At 40.0% G+C, this 19,657-nt stretch overlaps 1 protein-coding gene across 3 annotated transcripts in view; it reads right to left on the bottom strand.

Moving 5' to 3' along the window:
* The window catches only part of ADNP2 (ADNP homeobox 2), a 39,816-nt gene that overhangs the window by 15,024 nt on the left and 5,135 nt on the right, over positions 1-19,657 (bottom strand). For 2 of the 3 annotated variants that reach the window (XM_074987574.1, XM_074987575.1), the window contains 2 exons: positions 17,242-17,361; positions 12,080-12,169 (listed from right to left, as the gene is read on the bottom strand). The exons of the other annotated variant lie outside the window; for it this stretch is intronic. In XM_074987574.1, the coding sequence (XP_074843675.1) occupies positions 12,080-12,169; positions 17,242-17,349 (198 nt within the window). In that variant the 5' untranslated portion in view covers positions 17,350-17,361. The remainder of the gene's footprint in view (positions 1-12,079; positions 12,170-17,241; positions 17,362-19,657) is intronic. 3 annotated transcript variants of the gene reach the window in all.

The following is a 19,657-nucleotide window of genomic DNA, read 5'->3' as shown; positions in this document are numbered from 1 at the left end:
CCCCTAATATCTGTCAAAGTATATGACCAGGATGAAAGGCTACGTACCTGACAAAGATCTCAGTTGATGGAGCAATATTAGGCATCTATCACCACCTAAAGTAGTAAACTACACTTCCCATCCCAATTTAGATCTCTGACAAGCATTGCTTCCAAGTTACTTTGACAATCAGAATAATCTGTACCTGGCTAAACTCTTATTGAGGCATGCTATGTTTACATTCCTCTCCTTCATATATGAATATCTCCCACAACATGCATTTGGGAGCAATAACCTACGCCTCCTCTAGGCTTAATTACAGTAAGATAAGTCTAGGACTCCACTTTGAAACTCACCCAAAACTTCTGCAAGTATCTAATGTAATTTCTCCCTGAAGAGTACTGGACAACAGACACCTTGCTCTACTCTCTGTATTGATGTCAGATCTTTTTCAAGTGAAATTCAGTGTGCAGGATGACAAGCGTCAGAGGGCTAGCCATGTTATTTTGTTTCATGAGGCATTTTAAAGACTAAACAATTTTATTTGAGCATAAGCTTTCATGGGCTGGCACCCACTTCTGATGTATGAAGTCAAAATTTCAGTTTGGCTGATATGTATATACATAACAAAAAGATGGGAGTGTTACATTACCTTGTGGAGGACCAGTAGTAGAGGCCAATTCAAATCAGTGTGGGTGTATCCCACTCCCAAAAGTTGATAAGAAGGCAAGAACACCAAAAGGGAGAAAAATACTTTTTCTAGTGAGCACGCCACTTGAGTCTTTCTTCAGACTCAGTCTGATAGTGTCAATTCAGCATATGAATTCCTGCTCTGCAGTTTCATTCTGCACGCTGTGTTTGAAGGGTTTTTTTGCGCTGCATGACAACTTTCAGATCTGTTACTGTGTGTCCAGGTAGCTTGAAGTGCTCTCTCCTAGTTTTGACTACCATTCTTGATGTCTGATTTGTATCTATTTGTTCTTTTGCGTAGAGATGATCCAATTTATTCAATGAACATGGCAGAGAGGCAGTGCTGGCACACATGGCAATTTCATATCTGGCAGCCCAGGACTGTGAGCTTGCCAGATATTCAAATATTCTGGATAACAGAGTTATATACCTAGCAATGCATAACACTAAAGAAAAGCACGATTAGATATTAAGAGACAAACAAAAAGTATGGCGAGTACTTTATTTACCATCAGTAGTATCGTACAGTGCTGTATTTACTGGTCACTGTACTGTATTTATGGAAAACTAAAATTTGCTTATGGTTAAAATGCCGGTTATTTGAGAGTTCTAGATGATAGAATGCCTGATGTGTGAATGTGATACAGTACACTCTTTCATATGTGCTGGTGAACAAACCCCTGAGGGTATGGCTGGATTCAGATACAGGATGCAACTCCAACCTCTCTGCTGATAATCCTAACATACTTCAGTTTGATGACTCTTTTCAACAAGCACCAACCAGATTTACTGTTCACCAAACAGTAAAGATTAAAATTTAACAGGGTTTAGGAATCCCTGAGCTACCTCTTTACCACTGGCTCTCAAATGTCATTTTAGTAGATCCCTACTTACTCCAAAAGATGCCCTCTTTTTACTGTAACAAAATTGTAACTGTTTTCCGTCTTCTCTTGCTTTACTTTATTCTGTTTTCCATTTCTGTATGTATTTTTTTCTTATTCTGTTGCGGTTTGATTTTTTGACAGCTTCTTCTTCTCAGGAGAGGCCACATGTTCAAAGTGTCCATTGGCAAAGGGTCTCAAAGCCCTACAGCTTTCCTCTTCCATACCAATCTTTCTTCCTAAACTCATTTAGCACCTCGTAATAGACACCATTCTGCAATACTGAGAACATTTCAGAAGCTATCCCACTTGTTAGCCTCTTCCATTCCCCACAGCCAGCTGAGTTTCATGGGGAAGAGGGTGGTGGTAGAATTACCACTGTTAGCACCAACCATCTTCCGCTGAGATAAAAGAAAAACCTGGTGCGGAAAATATTAGATCTGGAAGGGGCTAATGCATGGATCATCTGACAGGAAGGGGAACAGTTCAACGAGTCAAGGAGGTAGAAAGGGAGAATCTTTTCACTCCACTTTTGCTATCTGGACATTCAAGCTCAAGGAATCCAAAAGGACACTCTGACTTTGGACTTGATGAGCCAAGAACAAATTTTTGATTTAAGGAGGTCAGTGGCTTGGCTAGTTCTGAAAAATACCTCCCACTGCTCCCCAAGTTTCAGTCTGACCCCTCTCCTTTTCATCCAGAAGCCAGTTTCTCAAAGACTTAGTGATATTGAGCATGTACACCAAAATGGAGATGCAGAGTGGGTTGTCTGTGTACTGCTGATACTGTTAACTCTGCTAGCTCAGTTTCCTACAGGATGTGTCATATTAATATGGATGATTAAGAATTCAGAATGGGACAGGTGTAGAGACACGGCATGAAGATGACCAAAGGAACGGACAAAGTACCTTATGAAAGGAGACTTTAAGAGCATAACTTGTTTAACCTAACAAAATGAAGGCCAAGAGAAGATATGAATGCAGATTGAGGGCCAATGCTGGGACAAGAGCAAATGGCTATGAGCCAGCCATCAAGGAAATTTTGGCTTGAAATTAGACTAAAGGCTACGGCTACACTACTGGAGTTTTTCCGACAAAACTGAAGTTTTGTCCACACAAATTGCCACACATCCACACAAAACATGCACTTCTGCCAACAACCTTCTGCCTCTCCCAGATGAGGAAGAGCGCCTTTCTCAACAGATTCTGTAGATAAAAAAAGCTGTTTGGATGCTCTGGGCGCCCTTCTTTCAAACAGTCCAGGCTTCCAGGACACTGAGCAGCCCTGTCTGCTGTGCTTCCAGTTGGCTGTTCTGTTGAGAGAGCAGTTGGGCAGTCTGGCCACTCTGTCAACAGAACAGATTGTTCTTTCAATCCACTTCAGTGAACATCGACACTCTGTCGACAGACGTTCTGTTGGAAAAATCTCTTCCAACAGAAACATCTATCGACAGATGCTTCTAGTGTAGCCGTAGCCTCTAGACATCACAGAACTGCAGTTCTGGAACACTTTTCAAGAAGAAAGAGGTTTTTAAAACACAAAAAAGAAAAAAAACCCAAACACTAACTTGTTTCAAGACTAAGCTTGACACATTTACGAAGAAGGTATAATGAAGATCCCTATAAGGGCGACTTTGGTAATCTCAGAGGAATGTACGAGGGTATGGGGAAGGCATTAGGACCCACCCAGAACAAGATGGCACCTATGAAATCCAAATCTGGTGAAGTCATTGCTGACAAAGCTAAACAGATAGAGCGCTGGGTTGAGCACTACTCCGAGCTGTACTCATGCGAGAATGTTGTGGGTGACGCAGCCCTCGAGCTCCTACCAGTAATGGACGAACTGGATCAAGAACCGACTGTGGATGAACTGAAGAGAGCCATCGACAGCATTGCAGCAGGAAAGGCCCCTGCCCAGGATGGTATACCACCAGAGGTAATCAAATGTGCCACGGACACACTCCTGGAACCCCTACATGAGCTGCTGTGCCTGTGCTGGAAAGAGGGTGAGGTTCCACAGGATATGTGCGACGCTAACATTGTAACGTTGTATAAGAACAAAGGAGACAGAAGCGACTGCAACAACTACCGAGGAATCTTCCTCCTAAGCGTCACTGGTAAACTGTTCACTCGCGTCATCCTTGGCAAACTGCAGAAGATTGCTGAGAGTGTGTACCCCGAATCGCAGTGTGGATTCCGTGCAGAGAGGTCTACCGTTGACATGGTCTTCTCTCTAAGGCAGCTGCAGGAGAAGTGCAGGGAGCAGAGAAAGCCACTCTACATAGCCTTCATCGACCTGACCAAGGCCTCTGACTTAGTCAGCAGGGATGGTCTGTTCAAACTGCTCCACAAGATAGGCTGTCCTCCACGGTTACTCAAGATGATCCAGTCATTCCACGAAGACATGAGAGGAACCATCCAATATGATGGCACATTATCGGATGCTTTCAGAATCAGGAGCGGCGTCAAACAAGGATGCGTGCTTGCTCCGACATTGTTCGGGATCTTCTTCGCACTCTTCCTGAAGCATGCCTTTGGATCTTCAACAGAGGGCATCTTGCTGCACACAAGATCTGATGGGAAACTGTTTAACCTTGCAAGGCTGAAAGCTAAGTCTAAGGTGCGAGAAGTCCTCATCAGAGACATGCTGTTCACAGACGATGCTGCTGTAGTGTCTCACACAGAAGACCAGCTTCAAAAACTGCTGGATCAGTTCTCCAAAGCGTGCAAGGACTTTGGGCTTACCATCAGCCTAAAGAAGACAAACGTACTCGGTCAGGATGTTGCTGAATCCCCATCAATCAGCACTGACAACTATACGTTAGAGGTCGTCCACGAGTTTGTTTACCTCGGGTCCACCATCACCGACACCCTGTCATTGGACACTGAGCTAAATAGGAGGATCGGACAAGCAGCCACAACTCTGTCCAGACTCAGCAAGAGAGTGTGGAACAACAACAAGCTGTACACTCACACCAAAATGCAAGTCTACAGAGCCTGCATCCTCAGCACCCTCCTTTATGGCAGCGAGACTTGGACCCTGTATGCCCGCCAGGAAAAGAGGCTGAACGTCTTCCACTTGCGCTGCCACAGGCGCATCCTTGGAATATCATGGAAGGACAGAGTGACCAACACCACCGTCCTCAAGCAAGCTGGAATCCCAACCATGCACACCCTCCTCAAGCAGCGTCGACTCCGCTGGCTTGGCCATGTCCACAGGATGAATGATGGAAGGATTCCAAAAGACATCCTGTATGGTGAGGTAGCCTCTGGCAAAAGACCTCCCGGACGCCCCCAGTTGCGCTACAAAGATGTCTGCAAGAGAGACCTCAGAGAGGTAGACATCGAGCTGGACAACTGGGAAGAACTAGCAGACGACCGCAGCAGATGGAGGCAGGGGTTACACAAGGGCCTTCAGAAGGGCGAGATGAAGATAAGACAGCTAGCAGAGGAGAAGCAAGCGCACAGAAAGCATAATAAGTACTTGCCAGACACCCACTACATCTGCAAGAGATGCAGCAAGGACTGTCACTCTCGTGTGGGTCTTCATAATCACAATAGACACTGTAAATGAAGTTCTTGATTGAAACTTTAAAGGGCGCGATCCATAGTCTATGCAGACTGAAGGATGCCTACTATAAGGGCATATGGCCCATTTGTAACTGTTACTAGCAAATACCTCTGAAAGTGAGAAATGGGACACTTGATAAAGATACTAGAAAAAACCTTTTCCAGATATCCAATTAGCAAGTCTTGCCCAAACGCTCAGAGTCTAACTGACTGCTATATTTGGGGTCATTAAGGAGTTCTTTACCAGATTAGACTGATAAGCATGTGGGGTATTTTGCCTTCTTCTGCAGACTGAGGCTCATGTCACTTGCAGATTTGAACTAGAGTAAATGGTGGATTCTCTGTAACGTGAAGACTTTAAACAAGATTTGATGACTGCAGGAAAGTTACAGACCTATAAAAGAAGTGGGTGGATGAGGCTCTATGGCTTATGACATGTAGGAGGTTAAAACTCGATTATGCAAATCCCATCTGGCTTTAGAGTCTAAAAAACTTTCAAGAACACTGATACCTGTAGAACCCCACCTGCAAGGTCTCTTAGATGAGCAGCCGCCAATCACTACCCTGCTCCATTTGAAAGGAATCATGGAGCCACTGTAGTGCTGCATTCTCAGCTCCGAATAGATCATGTAAATGAGTGAGCTGCACTTCATGACAGATGGAAAAGGCTATGGAGAACTTTGAGTTTTGACATTGCATTATAGTGATTGTTAGTGGCTCTACAGCAGTCTTCAGAAAAGTCCATAACTGAAAGCATCAAGGAAGTCAGAGGCAAGATCACATTGGCTTTTGGATTGTCCCTACCGGGGGGAGGGCACCAAGGAGTGATGTTGAGTGATTACTGGGACCACTGTAGCATTCTTTAAAATATCCAAAGTTTCCCATCCCACACTTATAAGCGCACACATGGAAAAAGTAACGGAAATGGTGCTGAAAGCAACTAAATGTACGCTCAAGTGAAACAAGACTGCCTGTGTTTTTCAGGAACTGCTTCATCACTAGATTAATTTCACTCCTTCCATTTCTGTCATGATAGGTCTAGTTGCATTTTGCTATCCTTCACAAACTGAGGGAAAAAGCAAATTGATTTCTCAGGTGGTGGGCCCTACCATCCCTTAGAAATTCTTGCAAATCCTTCTGTGATGGGACTGAACCCAGAGGTCATCTCTGCTCTCCATATTGGTCTTGTGATTCTGACCCAGAAAGTTCATCCAGCACTTGCCTGAACTCTTTTGTGAATTCTTTGAACCCTCTCCACAGCAGTAAATGTGCCAGTCAAGCCAGGCTGATTAACTGTATCATTATTCTCAATGGCTCCCTCGACCATGATTTTAAAGCTGTAAAAATGAAGGTTTTTTTTTTTGCTGCTTCTTTTACAGCAACAGTCTATTCCTGTAAGATGCTCCCCAACACAATGGTAAAACTGGGCAGAAAAATTATTTATGTTTCCTCTAAATACTTGTTGTTTCTGGAGACTTAAGGTAAATTTTTCAAATGTGCATAACAGCGATTCAGAAGTCTAAATCCCAGTAACTTGTAACTAACTGGACTTAAATTTCTTTTTCTCTGCCCTGCAATACATGGCTGCAATTTGGCAAAACAGAAAAATAAAGTTTGTTGCTTAATAAATACCTTTGTAGGTCTGACCTCTCCCCTAGTTCAGGTCATATGGCCAGTACATCATCTTGCAAATATAAAATGCTTTTCAGACTTAACCATTGACTTTATTTCTTGGCCTTGCTCCCTCTGCTCACGCAGATTATTGATTCTGTTCAAGTTTGGAAATGCTAAAGTCTTACGAGCACATCAGAATATGAAACACAAACAGAAGTAAACTATTACTCTTAACTATATACGTGGAGCCTAAAGATGCCATCAGGGGCCCATTCAGGAGAACACCAACCTGCCCTGGGCAACAGATCCTAGAATAAACATTTTTAAAATTCTGGACTTTGCCCTTTCTTATAATCTGAGACATATGGGAAATACAAGTCACCAGGAGACAGTCAGTAACAAGTACACGTGGAATAAAAGAGTAGTTTCACCTTCCCGACAGTCAACGTTAATCTGAGCCAGACTAATTCAAACTATAGGTAACACCCTTTTAAACAAGTGAGGATGATTAATCATAGGAAAAAAAATTTGTTGCGATCTTCAAGACTGGATGCCTTTTTGTAAGATATGCTTTAGCCAAATCTGTTACTTAGCTGAATACACGAGTGAAATCCTATCCCTGTGTTACACAGGAGTTCTGACTAAGTGATCAAATAGTCCCTTCCACCCTTTAAACAAAACAAAACAAACAAAAAAACCCACCTATCTATGCATCTGCTTTGGAACTAATGCATGGAGCAACTTTTTACCAAGCACCACTCTGGAAAGTTAAAAATTTTACCAGGTGACAGCATTGTGAACAATATTGTGTGTCAGCAACATTCTTTTTCCTGGAGCAGGCTGCCAAGGAAATGGATAGTGAGTTCAGTTATAAAAAGTAAAAATTGTTCATCTGTGAGCCATAGAATCATGATCCAAATGATAGCTAAAGAGGAATGGGCATTTTCTTTTCATTTTGTGGTTAGGGAAACAAAATTTCTCCAGGATAGCCAATCAGCTGGAAAAATTACTTGATTCTGTGACCACTCATTTGGGACGGATAGTTCAGTGCTTAACGCATTGGCCTTATAAACACAGCGTTGTGAGCACAATCCTTGAGGGGGGTTTTCAAGGCTCTGTGGCAGCTTAGATGGATTAAATAAATAAATAAATCTGTCAGGGATGGCTATAGGTCTTGATGTGAGTGCAAGGGACTGGACTTGACTCTCGAGGTCCCTTCAAGCTCTATGAGATATGCATATCTCCTTGTTTCAATTTCATTCAGAATTTTCTATCTACAAAGATGTTAGTCAATCAGTTTTTGTATTCCATGATCCTGTTACAGGAAAACCTCGCCATTACAAAAGCCATAATTATGAGTTGACACCACACACCTAATTTGAAGCTGGAAGTGCACAATTAGGAAACAGCAGAGATGCAGAAAAAAATGCAGTATAATATGCTGCTAAACGAGTACAAAAGTAGAAGGAATTTTTTAAAAAGATTGGGAAAGATAAGAAAACTTTTTTGCTTGCTTCAATTAAGATAGTTTAAGGCAATATTTTTCTTCTGACTAGTAAAGTTGCAAAATTGTATTAAAACAATGTTTAAGTTTAGAACAACAACCAGGACGTTTTGCCCAGTTATGAATATTTCAGCATTACGAACAACCTCCATTCCTGACATGTTCACAACTGAGATTCTCCTGTATGTGGTTTATGCTGTTGGAAGCTAGGTAATATCACACCCACAACTTGCTCCCTCTGTGAAAGCCCACACAGTAAATTTCTTCCCTCAGTCAGTATTTCAAGGTCTGATTGAAAACACTAGCCTGTCCTGGTTTAGGATCACACTTGAATGATGTGGTTGAGATTAGCTTCAAAGCATCAGTCTTTTAGAAACAAGCTCACCAGCTTGTCTTCTGAGAATTTCAGGCACAACTGACCCAAGAGTTGTATGGGTTGCACGCAATACACTTAACCATATGATGATGGTGGTTCACCTTGCAGATCCATACTTGAACTTTATTCCCTCTTTTTAGAGCATGAATTGACTTAGAATAGGTCTTGGGAAAAACAACATCAGGAGAAAGAATTTTTGGATTAGCTCTTGAAATTACCTGTTCAACAAGAAATGTCCCAGCTGTCAATCTACCAGTTTTGAAGAAGACTGCCCCTGCCCTTTGAGATGGTGCTACCAGACGTTCTAGCTGATGTGCAAGGCACAGGAAGATGCAGAGACTACCAAAAGATGTGACAGAGCTTCTCTCCTACAGTCCTGAAGGTGGTCTCCTCATAGATTTACAGCATTGTTTTGCATTTGGCTTTTCCTTTGTCATGAAATTATGAGGGAGATGATCCCATTCAGGGAACAGAACTCAGAAAACATGGCTCCCTGCAGGAGTTTTCACTTACTGTTGCTACTACAAAGCAAAACTTTACATGTAAGATTGCTCGTAAGGTAGGAGCAATTCATTTCTGTTTGCACTGCAGGAGGCAAAGAATCTAACATACAGGCAGAAATAGCGGAATCAAGCCCTAGAGGACTTAAGACAAATCTGAGCTACCTCTGGTATTTGTACTAAAAGAGTTACAACCTGTCTCTGACAGTAGAATGAAGAAGGAAGGGAGAGAGGAAAAAAACATTCAGGAACCAAAAAGGATATAAGAACCTTTCCAGCCACACGGTCCTATATCTGTCTTGTTGATTTAAAGGAGGTGCCCAATAGCTAGAATTTTTAAGGCGTCCTGGCCAGAAGCTTGCTCTTCGTTATCTCACAAAGGGTCAGTCAGACGCAGAAAAGAACTTGCTCCTATATTAATACTAACTTCTCAGCAACTTTGCTTCCCTGCATCAAAGCTAACTCCAAGTTTTATATAGGAGTTTTTGTTGGTCAGGTCCCTGTTCAATATGTAAGGAACAAATTATTTTAAAATGAAGTTTGCATTATTAACCACATATTCCAACATAAAACTGAACAGAAACTTAATTCTCAATTGGTAACTTCTTGCAAGAGTTATCCAACCATTTTTTTTATTTTTAAACTTTCTTGCTTTGCCTATTTCTTTAAAATAAGTAAATATTCAGTGGTCTATAAACAGATCTGATACATCCCAAGAACTGTAAGAGGAAAATACAACTTTTATCTTCTATACAATCACAAGCAATACAGAAAATCGGCAATGTATCTACAGATGCCCAAATTTCAGCATTCCAAAGAGGGATGGCTAGAGTTTCTCAGATGCTGTGCAATACAATACCCTTTTATGCCACACAACAAAGTAAACAATTCACAGAATAAACACATGAAACAGACTTAACGGTCTATTTTGGGGAACGTGGTGCGCAGGGGAGGGGATCAGCACTCTATGGATGATTCCCCTCCACAGGGGCAAATAATACCAAACACAGTTTCAATATTACTTGAACAATAACACAAGAAAGCCTAGATTTTTTCAAGAGAGTCCAAAGTAGGTTGTCCTTCCTTCTAGGAACTTTATCCTCCCTGTATGTTTGTAGTTTTACAATGAATAAGGAGGAACTTTAGCTTCTAACAGGATTTAAATTTTATTTCTGTTATCCTTGTTTACCTCTCAGAGCTACTTCATGTGTTTTTCACTGCAGGCTATTCTGCACACAGTTCTCTCAGCTTCTGCCTCAGCTGCCCACATCTATCCGGTCAACATGTCTTCTATTGCTTTACAATGCTGTTGGATAACCTGCAGCCAACTGGGGTTCTACGTGGGCCCACAAGACATCTTTACTATTGCCCATGCACAGGGTTGCCAGATTTTGCTAGTTTTCATCTGCATTGCTTCCTCCCCACCCTCACGTGTCAGTATTACAAAACTGACATGCCCTGAAAGCAAGTGCATGTGAAGTGAGGTGCATGCCAACTGTCTGCAATACTGTGAGAGCCATGCACTCCCTCTGCATGCAGTCAAAGTGCTGCTACGGATCAATCAACACATCCCACAAATTCTAGGCACGCAATGTAGTTAGCAAATCCACCCTGTCCTGGGACACCATCTTGGATATGACAACACTGTGGCCTGATCGTTAGTCTAAGCTGTCTCCTCATTGCTTTACAACCTCCATAATCTTCTGTGTCACAGCACATTATTGCTTTGTAAACTGAATAAAAAGTTCAACTGGCTTTAAAGGACTGGTCTGCCTCTATATTAAGGAAGCACAGCTAGACCTCCCTGTCATCTAGAAGGGAAATACTATGGTCTCTTATCTGTCACAGGGACAGGGGATGTTTAAGACAGAGCAGGGTAATTGCACCTGAACTCATCAGCTGACTCAACCCTAGCTTAAAAAGAGGGCACTCAGGAGTCAGGAGAATCAGTCAGGAAAGGGCAACAGATGTCGGAGTTAGAAGATTGGTGGGGGAAACCTGCCACAGATCAATAGATGGAAGGAGGTCTCCAGAAAACTGCCCTCTCTGAAAAGGGAAAAGAAGCCAGCAGAGAGGCTAGCCTGCTGACTTTCCTGAGTCAAGTGTTGAAAAGCAGAAAAAGGCTCAGGGCTTGGAAGCCAAAGAACAGGCTAGTTTCCTGACCTTCCTGAACCAGAAAAGGCTGGAGAGGGCTGAAGGCTGAGAACAGCAGGAGAAGCCTTTTGGCTCTCAGAGACCAAAAGCTAAAACCTGAAGACCAGAGAGGGCTGAAGAGTCATAAGGGAAGTCAAAACAATGCCTTGTGAGAGAACTGAGGGAGGGACCAGGTGTGGTGGAAGACAGATTGAGATATACGCTACTCTGACTGCCCAGGTGGCATGGAATTTTAAAGGACTACATGCATGGGGGTGATAAATGGATTGGCTTCAGGATTCCTGTCAGACTATTTGGCTATGTTATTGTAATAACCATAGCTCCAAAGAGGGGTAGTCATGAGACAAAGGAAGCTTGTGTAGGTACAAATATAGGAGACTCTGGAGGAGGGTAACTGAGCTTGGTGCACCTGATCTGATGCAGGAGGGCAATCCAGATGTAGCTGCAATATTAAAGTACTCTTTAGAAGGCTAATGTCATTAGCCAGTACCAGACTTTGTATCTGAGTAACGTGAAGAGTGAAACAAGGGTGGGTCAGGCTCCTGTATTTCCCTCACTTAGTGCATCAGTGGCGGGAAACTCAGAATTTGATCCTTATTAAGTTTAAGGTGCCCTTTAAAGAGACTTCTACAGAAATTCTATAGTTTTTCATTATGGAAAACAGGAATCCTTGAAGCAAGAAACTCACCTCCTTTCATCCTATATAAAACTATTAGACTCCCTTTATGGCATTTAGATAAAGTCCTTCTCATCCTACCTTTGCAACAATATTTAATTTGGCTGCCCAGAACACCTGATGCAAGCATACGTACCTTCCTTTTTCCCACTGACTCCCAAGGAGAGACATCGCTCCATGAAGTGTTGCAAAAGTATTTTTCTCCTGGATCATAACTTCTAAGACTCTAAAAGGAATTAAAAAAAAAAACGTACACAGATATATAAACATGGGCACCATTTATTTCTAAAACGGACTGTATACACAAAATATGTATTTTCCCATGTGCTTTAATTCCAAAGTATAATAAACTGATTGGGGAAAAAAAAGTCTAGGTTGCCAAAACTCAATATCGTGTATCTGAAGGAAAGAAAGCAATTTCAAGTTCAGAAAAACCAGGGTCCATTTGTTCAAAATGCCCTGATTAGCTCCTTGTTAGGATGTTTTTAATCTATCACCTCAAGTTGTTTAATATGAGCAAAATTATTTAAAAGCGAGAATCCTAAGCGTTCAGAATGATCTGGGGCTTGCTCTTTATTCCATTTGCTTCTATTCAAGTTCAGGAACCTTTTAAAGCACCAGCCGTCTTTCTTTATCTATGTTGCTTCAGCATTTGTCTCCACTCCGATCCCTTTTGACCTCATTTCCATCTCCTCAGCTCCAGAAGTCATTTTGCAAAGGGACTGCACTCTTTTTACTCTTCAGCAAAGCATCTTTTTATCACTTTCTCTGCAAAGACTTTGTATCCTGGAACTATATTTCTCTCAAGCTGTGAGAATATGCATCTTCCTTACAGCACAACTCAACCAGCACGATGCATGAGTATCACTGCTGAGATGAACAAAGTACCTCATTTAAAGGGGTATTTGGCATTGGTTCCCTTGGAATCTGCCACCCCAAAACTAATTCCCCCACTCTCTAAATTTACATGCATCTTTTATTCTCCACAGCCACAGATTTAGATTCCTTGCCCCTCACCCCACGTCTCCATCTTCTACCCTAACCTTGCACAGCAAAACTCCTTTTGCAGCCTCTGCCACATGGCCCCTATAATCTCACATACCATCAAGTCTCTGGCACAAAGGAAGTTATCCACCAATCCCAGATGCCAGTTTGATATTCACAGAGAACCAGAAAACAGCACTAGAATTAAGTTTTAGACATTTGTGCTTAAGCACATAGTATTAAAAAAATTACTTATGAAACATTTATAAAGAGAGTGAGAAAGAACTACTGTCTTTAAAAAGAAATAGACATGTTCTGTTGACAGAGCATGCACTTCAGACTACTGTTGTTTTCTGCTTCAACCTTAATGAGACAGAAATGCTTATAACCACAGATTTTGTTTCAACATACTTCTCCCCTTCTGTGATATCAAAAGGGCCCTTATCTAAGTTTTTCCATCTTCCTTCATTTCAAGCAGCTGCATGCTTCTTCTAGAGTGAAGATTTTATAACTGACGATTTCCAACATGAACAGAGACATAGAATAATAAGGGGTGGAGGTGGTCTGTTTTGCCAGCCTCAAGCCACCCCAATTGCTCTATAAGTTAAAGAAAGGGCAAAGGGCAGATTTAGAATTATATCCTCAAACTCACCAGAGTGAGAGTTGTTTTTGTAAAGAACTGTCTCGTTAGCTGGGTCTCAAAGGAAAAACTGCAACAGAACATCAACATAAGAAATCCAGAAATAGTGAAGATAATTGACAAGAACTGAAAAAAGCAATGCAAACTCAGAGATGTCTCCCACAATCTGGAAGAGAAAGTAAAAACTACACCCCCCTCGTGGGCAAGCCGCAACATTTCTCAGAGAAATAATAAAAACATTCTAAAACAGTTCTTGCCTCTCTCTGCCAATCCCTGTAGCAATGCTAAAGCTGACACTCAAGCTTCAGCTACTTCACACCAAAGCCCCAAATCCTTGCAGATCTCATCTTAAGAGAAGAGACTTAGTAGTGAAGAGTATAAGAAATCCTACAATCCCCCAGCTTCTCTACCAAAAGTTAATTGGTAAGAAAGCGGAAAAGTTTGTCAGACATTTACTGACTTAGTGTTTTGCCTGTTTGTGGAATCTACGAGTCCAAGGAATGTCAAGCTGTCCTTGAATTTATGCAAACTTTTGACAGTATTTATTTTCTATACTGATATGCCTTGTAATTTTAAAAGAAAAAAGTTACCTTGCTTACAAAAAGCAATCATCAAAAAGGGTTCAAAGATCTTGAATGAAGACTTCTTTTGTAAGTTTTTAGTACTTACTGCAGATCTTAACATGTTGCATAAGAGTAAGAATAAGTTGCCAATATATCTAGGATGTCCCACTTGAGCATACTACATCACTGTTCTCAGTAGATGGCTTTACATAAACTAATGTTTAACTCATTAAAATCAGAAAGCAGGAAATTTAAATAATTGATTTTAAATCTTGTTTTGCATTGGTACTTGTTATTTTCCTAAAGCCAATCTGATTCTCATTGATTGGTAACCATTAAAATGGTAAATTGAAACTAAATATAGCCTTGACACCAAATTTGGTACTACTTCCTGGTAGCCAGGAAGAATAAAGCACCACTAAGTGCTTTTCTTTAAGCAGTTATGTAGTTTAACAAATTTAATTTTCATTCATTTATTGTTAGCTGAGTGGTGAATGATACACTTCTCATTCATTTAATTTTTTTAAACTGATGATGTGTAGTAATTTCTATTTGAGTGAAAAATTCATTTTAAAAGATTTCAATAAAACTATCTTGAGCATGGATACAGAAGAAAAATATAAGAACAAATTAGGCAAAAAAAGCTATTATTTATAGTTAATGAACTGAAGGGATTTTAGAACTAATAGATCACATCCTCTCATACTTAGATTTTTCATAGATTTGAAGAAGCAAACATGCTTTCCCGCTTTTTTCTACGCCTAGTTGGTTCCTTAATTTTGGATGAACTAATCATTGAAATGAATAGTTGAAGAAATTACTGCTGTCAAAAAGCCGGTTTAGCCTTTCTGCAAGCTTTGGTTCAGTGTGCTTAGCCAATTCAGGTACTTACCCTGTTCAGTAGTTTTAATTTTAATTTCTTTAAAACTCTGGCAGTAAAACAGGTAATACTTCCTCTAATAAAATCCTTTAAAGTTAAAAGCATACTTACTAAGCTCAGACCTTTGTAAACAGTCATAATTTCAAGTTGAACTTTAAATAGATTTAAGAGTATTCAATTTAAATTATAAGTAGTATTAATTTAAAATCATCTGTTTTTATCCACCCTGACATAATTGTGCAGCAGATCCAACCATCTATTTTGAAAAGAAGGCTAATGTCTTCTTCCCAAAGAAGCTGTTAGCCAGCCAACCAAACTGGTCCTTTTGGTCTCCTGGTTACAAAGAGAGGCAAACCATCAGACGTTTCTGCCTCCAGAAACAAATGCCAATTATTGTACCATGTTAGGAACAGTCCAGGAAGCAGAGAAATCATGTTTTGTTTTGTTTTTTAAAAAAAGAGGCCCGTTTCACAGTTACCTCAGCATGGTAGGCTAGTTCTGCAACATCAGCATGTTAAGGATAATAGTTACTGAACTTTCCTCCCTATCCATAAGGAGTGGTTTACAAAATGTCACCTAGTTATGGAGAAGTTAAGCTGACTTCTCATTTAGCAAGTATCAACAGTGGTCAAAATGCTTCAGCAATTGCTCAAAGTCATAATATGCTATAATGGAAGAATATGGAACCCAACAAGCCTATAAGCCATCATCCCTGTTCATGAATTCCTTCTATATTTTCTTTAGCTAGAAAGCCAAAAAAATCAGTAGCAACTTAACAAGGAACTTTCAGTCCAGAAAAACATATCTGATGACTAAATTTGCTTTCCTCTTTTTCTACCCAACTCACAATATCTTCCCCCACGAATACCATGCTTGCCAAAAACATTTATTCTTTGAAACAGGTCTTAGTCATTAACATTTCAAATTACTAGCTAGTTTAAAAGTTTACTATACAATACTGCAATAATATCCATAGCAAGACATTGACATGAGACCAAGATTTGTACTTCAAAGGATCAAGAGATGAAATTTAGGAATGAGAAAAGATGACTGAAAATATTATAATCAGAAAGAGTGGACGTGAAGTACTGGACAAAATGCATGTGTTCCCTTTTCCAAGTTTATTCAAATGCTGAAGTTCTTCAGACAAGATTTAACTAGAATAATCACACCAACACTGATGCATAGTGATCCAAAGCATATTTTTTGGTACTTTAGAACTTGCCCATGATTTCCATTAGTAGTCACTGTAAAAACAAAGCAAGGTTCCCCACAAAATGATGCCTTAAGTCCTCTTTCTTCTATATGTGTCACACCTATATATTTAATGTAAATCCTCAGCTGCTGGCAAAGTAAATTCATTGATATATCAAATAAGCAATAAACAAGATCATATTTAGCTACTGGTCCAGTCAAGGCTATCATATAGTAGTTTATTATTTAGTTCTTACAAAACAATTGCATTTTCAGCTTTTTCATGCAAGTTCTCTAGTCTCTTCATGCAGATTCTCTTTGCTTGTTGCACTCCAGTGTTTTCCACAGAAATGACAGTCTCTGCTCAACAAAATTATGTCACATTCATCTTCACAGCCTCAATACACTTGATGATGGACTGTTTGAATTTGTGGAAATAGAACAGTGAATTGACACAACAGTTTGATTTTTTTTCCCCTGAAGCCATCTTGAGTTAAATCTCTAAAACCCTACAACAGATTACTGGTTATAATCCAAGCAAAGAGACACTGACAGTTCATACATCCTTTAGAGATTTCTTCTTGGTGTATCAAAGTAGAGGAGTTAGTCCCTTTGCATTTGCGCATGTCTTCATTTGTTCATAGTTTGTGGTTTGTTTAAAAAAAAAAAACCCTCTACAGGAAAGCACCCATGCAATAAACAAGCAACATTTCCTTAAGCAACAGTGCTTTCTGCTGATGCAATACTACCATTATATAGAGTATGTAGCACCCTCCATTTCATGCTCTTCTTAAAGAAGCAAAATATTTCTGTAACTGATGTTGCAGGAAACTCCCAATTTCAGGCCTACAAAATACTGGCTGCCTCAGTCTGGCAAACATCCAAGTAAGGAGGTAGTTCTTTATTGACCCATCCCCACTGTAAAAATTTCTAATACAGATGAATAGGTATATATATACACTAAACTGTGAAAGACTTTTCAAAATTTAAAAAATTCAAGTTTCAGCTGTTTGTGTTATGTTACTTCAATTCTTTACCTGCAATAACTCCCTGCAGCTGTCAAGCCCAATATCCACAAGAATGCCCTTCACCTTTTTTCGAGCCTTCCTGATATTATCAAGATTTTGAACAGGAATTTGAAACATTTTGCACTTTTCCTGAAAAAGAAAGACAAAAATAATGTGATGGAACATTTGTACATGCACACTTACACTTTGTAGTGTTGTTTAACAATAATTTATATTGTGGGACTGCTTTGCTCAAAAATGTATTTTCCAGCATGAAAAGCAAGAGACTTTGAATAAGGAACTGTTCTCCATTAGTATATTACCTTAGGAGATACTTCCTTACTCTAAAACAAACATATGTTCTTATGTTAACTCAAGATTTTATTAAAAAAAAATATCAAAGTCCTCCCACCCTGCCTAAAAAGTAGCCCAAATTCTAATTCTTCATTCCTGTTCGGTATCTACTTTTGATTGTGTGCTTCAACATGGGAACCTGAATACTTGAGCTGTGCTAACTTGCATCTATATTTAGAAAATAACCACCACTTCACCTTGTGGAGATATAACATGCAAGTAAAAGTGTAATACTACTTCTGCTTTCAAGGAAAATACATCCTTTTGGAGTGAGGGGGGTACTTTTTGCAATGTATATGCTCTGATATATTTTTAAGTTATTAATGAAATCAGGATTTCCTGCAACTGCTGCTGGTAACCACCAACTGGTTGAAATGACATGGGATCAGGCATTGCAGAGATTGCAACACAAGACTAACAGACTTCCAAACAGCAAAACTCCACCACTTCAGAACAATAGTGGACAGCTAAAGCCACAAATGTAAGCTGAATTTTTAAATAATCTTTGTAAATAATGGTATGGCTATGTTAGTGCTTCTCAGCAGATGTACATTCAATTTTCTTGCTCGGTAAAATCTGTGAGAATTTTTAGTATTGTTTAGATTTTTGGGATGACTATATGTCACTATCACCCAGTTACCCAAGCCAGGCAAAAGTAAGCCTATGGATGAAGAAAAGCTGGTTGAAGTTAAACCCCAACAAGATACAGCTGTTGTTCTGCTGGGGTCAGAGGGAATTACTTCTTAGAGAACACCATCACCAGTGTAAGCCCCTCTGTATGAGGACACATGACTACTGATCATCAAGACAAGTACACACTTTAGAACTTCTTCTGTGCTTTCCTTTAATGTTGGCCTCTTGTACAGCTGAATCCAGAAGAAACAGTTCCTACCATCTCCAGCTTGCCAGAAGACTGCATCCCATCTTTGATGGCCTCGCCTTGATAATATATACCTTCATCAACTGCCATTTGAGTTACAATAATTCAACATTTGAGCTTCATAGCATCAGTCCTGAGAAACGGAAACTGATGCCAAATACAGCAGCATGCCTACTCATAATGAAAGCATATTACTCAGTGTTCTGTCTTTACACCCAATTCTGTGAGGATCCAATGAAATTTTAAGATGTCCATCCTTATTTCCAAAACCAAAGTAGTCAAGGAGCAGATCACCCCCCAAAAAAGCTGTTTCACCTCATAGGATCTCAAGTGCCCTGAACAGTTCCATTTCACACAACAAGAGATGTTCCTTGTCAGAATAAAGCTTGCCACTGCAGAAGACATGATTTTTCTTGAGGGCTGATGCTCCAAATGTGGAATTACGTCCCATAGAAATTATGAGCTACTACAAATCCCATCTACATTCCAGTCCACACAGCACACAGTTCTAAAACTTAATTCCTTCCAAATAAAGGACTAAAACTTATCTACACAAACCCATCTGCTATTTTCCCCTAGGAAATAGTTCCATTTGACCCATGCTAGTCTCCTTGTCTTTTTAAAAAAAATAAATTAAATAAAATAAAGCACCACAAAGTCTGGAAGGCATTCAGATACCATGGAAAGAGATAAGCCCTTATTCAAAATTAACCCAAGTAGAAATTTCAACACTTTAAAAATTCTCATTTATAACCAGTGCTGCTATAATATCAAGTTCTATGTGCCAGACCCCATGGTCTACTATGCAAATTGGTAAGATGCCACTATGCTGCAGTTCAGCCCTAAGGAGACATGGGTTCTATATGTTAGTCCACTGGAAATGCTTTTTCCATCATTTGGATGATCTTCCTCCTCATTTAGAAGCATCAATGTATCATTTAGATAAACAGAGAGACTTCCTTGAAGAAGCAAGCTATCTACCAAGTCAGAACCCTCTATTTAATAAGGTAGCACTAGTAACCCCTGGCCACACTTTTTCGTCCTCTTAAGCAAAACAAATGCCTTCTAAAGCTGAAGACCAAGATTATTAATCCAGATAAAACACTATTCTTCAACAAAGATGGCTTTATATAGTCCTGTTTTTGAGGACGAAGTTCTTTAATCCAAGAGATGCACATTCCACAAATACTAAATATGCCACTGGTCTTAAGG

The sequence above is a fragment of the Carettochelys insculpta genome, chromosome 2 (genome assembly GCF_033958435.1).
Source record: "Carettochelys insculpta isolate YL-2023 chromosome 2, ASM3395843v1, whole genome shotgun sequence".
In the NCBI taxonomy this organism is placed as follows: Eukaryota; Metazoa; Chordata; order Testudines; family Carettochelyidae; genus Carettochelys; species Carettochelys insculpta.
Note: the sequence above shows the minus strand (reverse complement) of the source record. Positions and strands in the feature narration are given on the sequence as shown.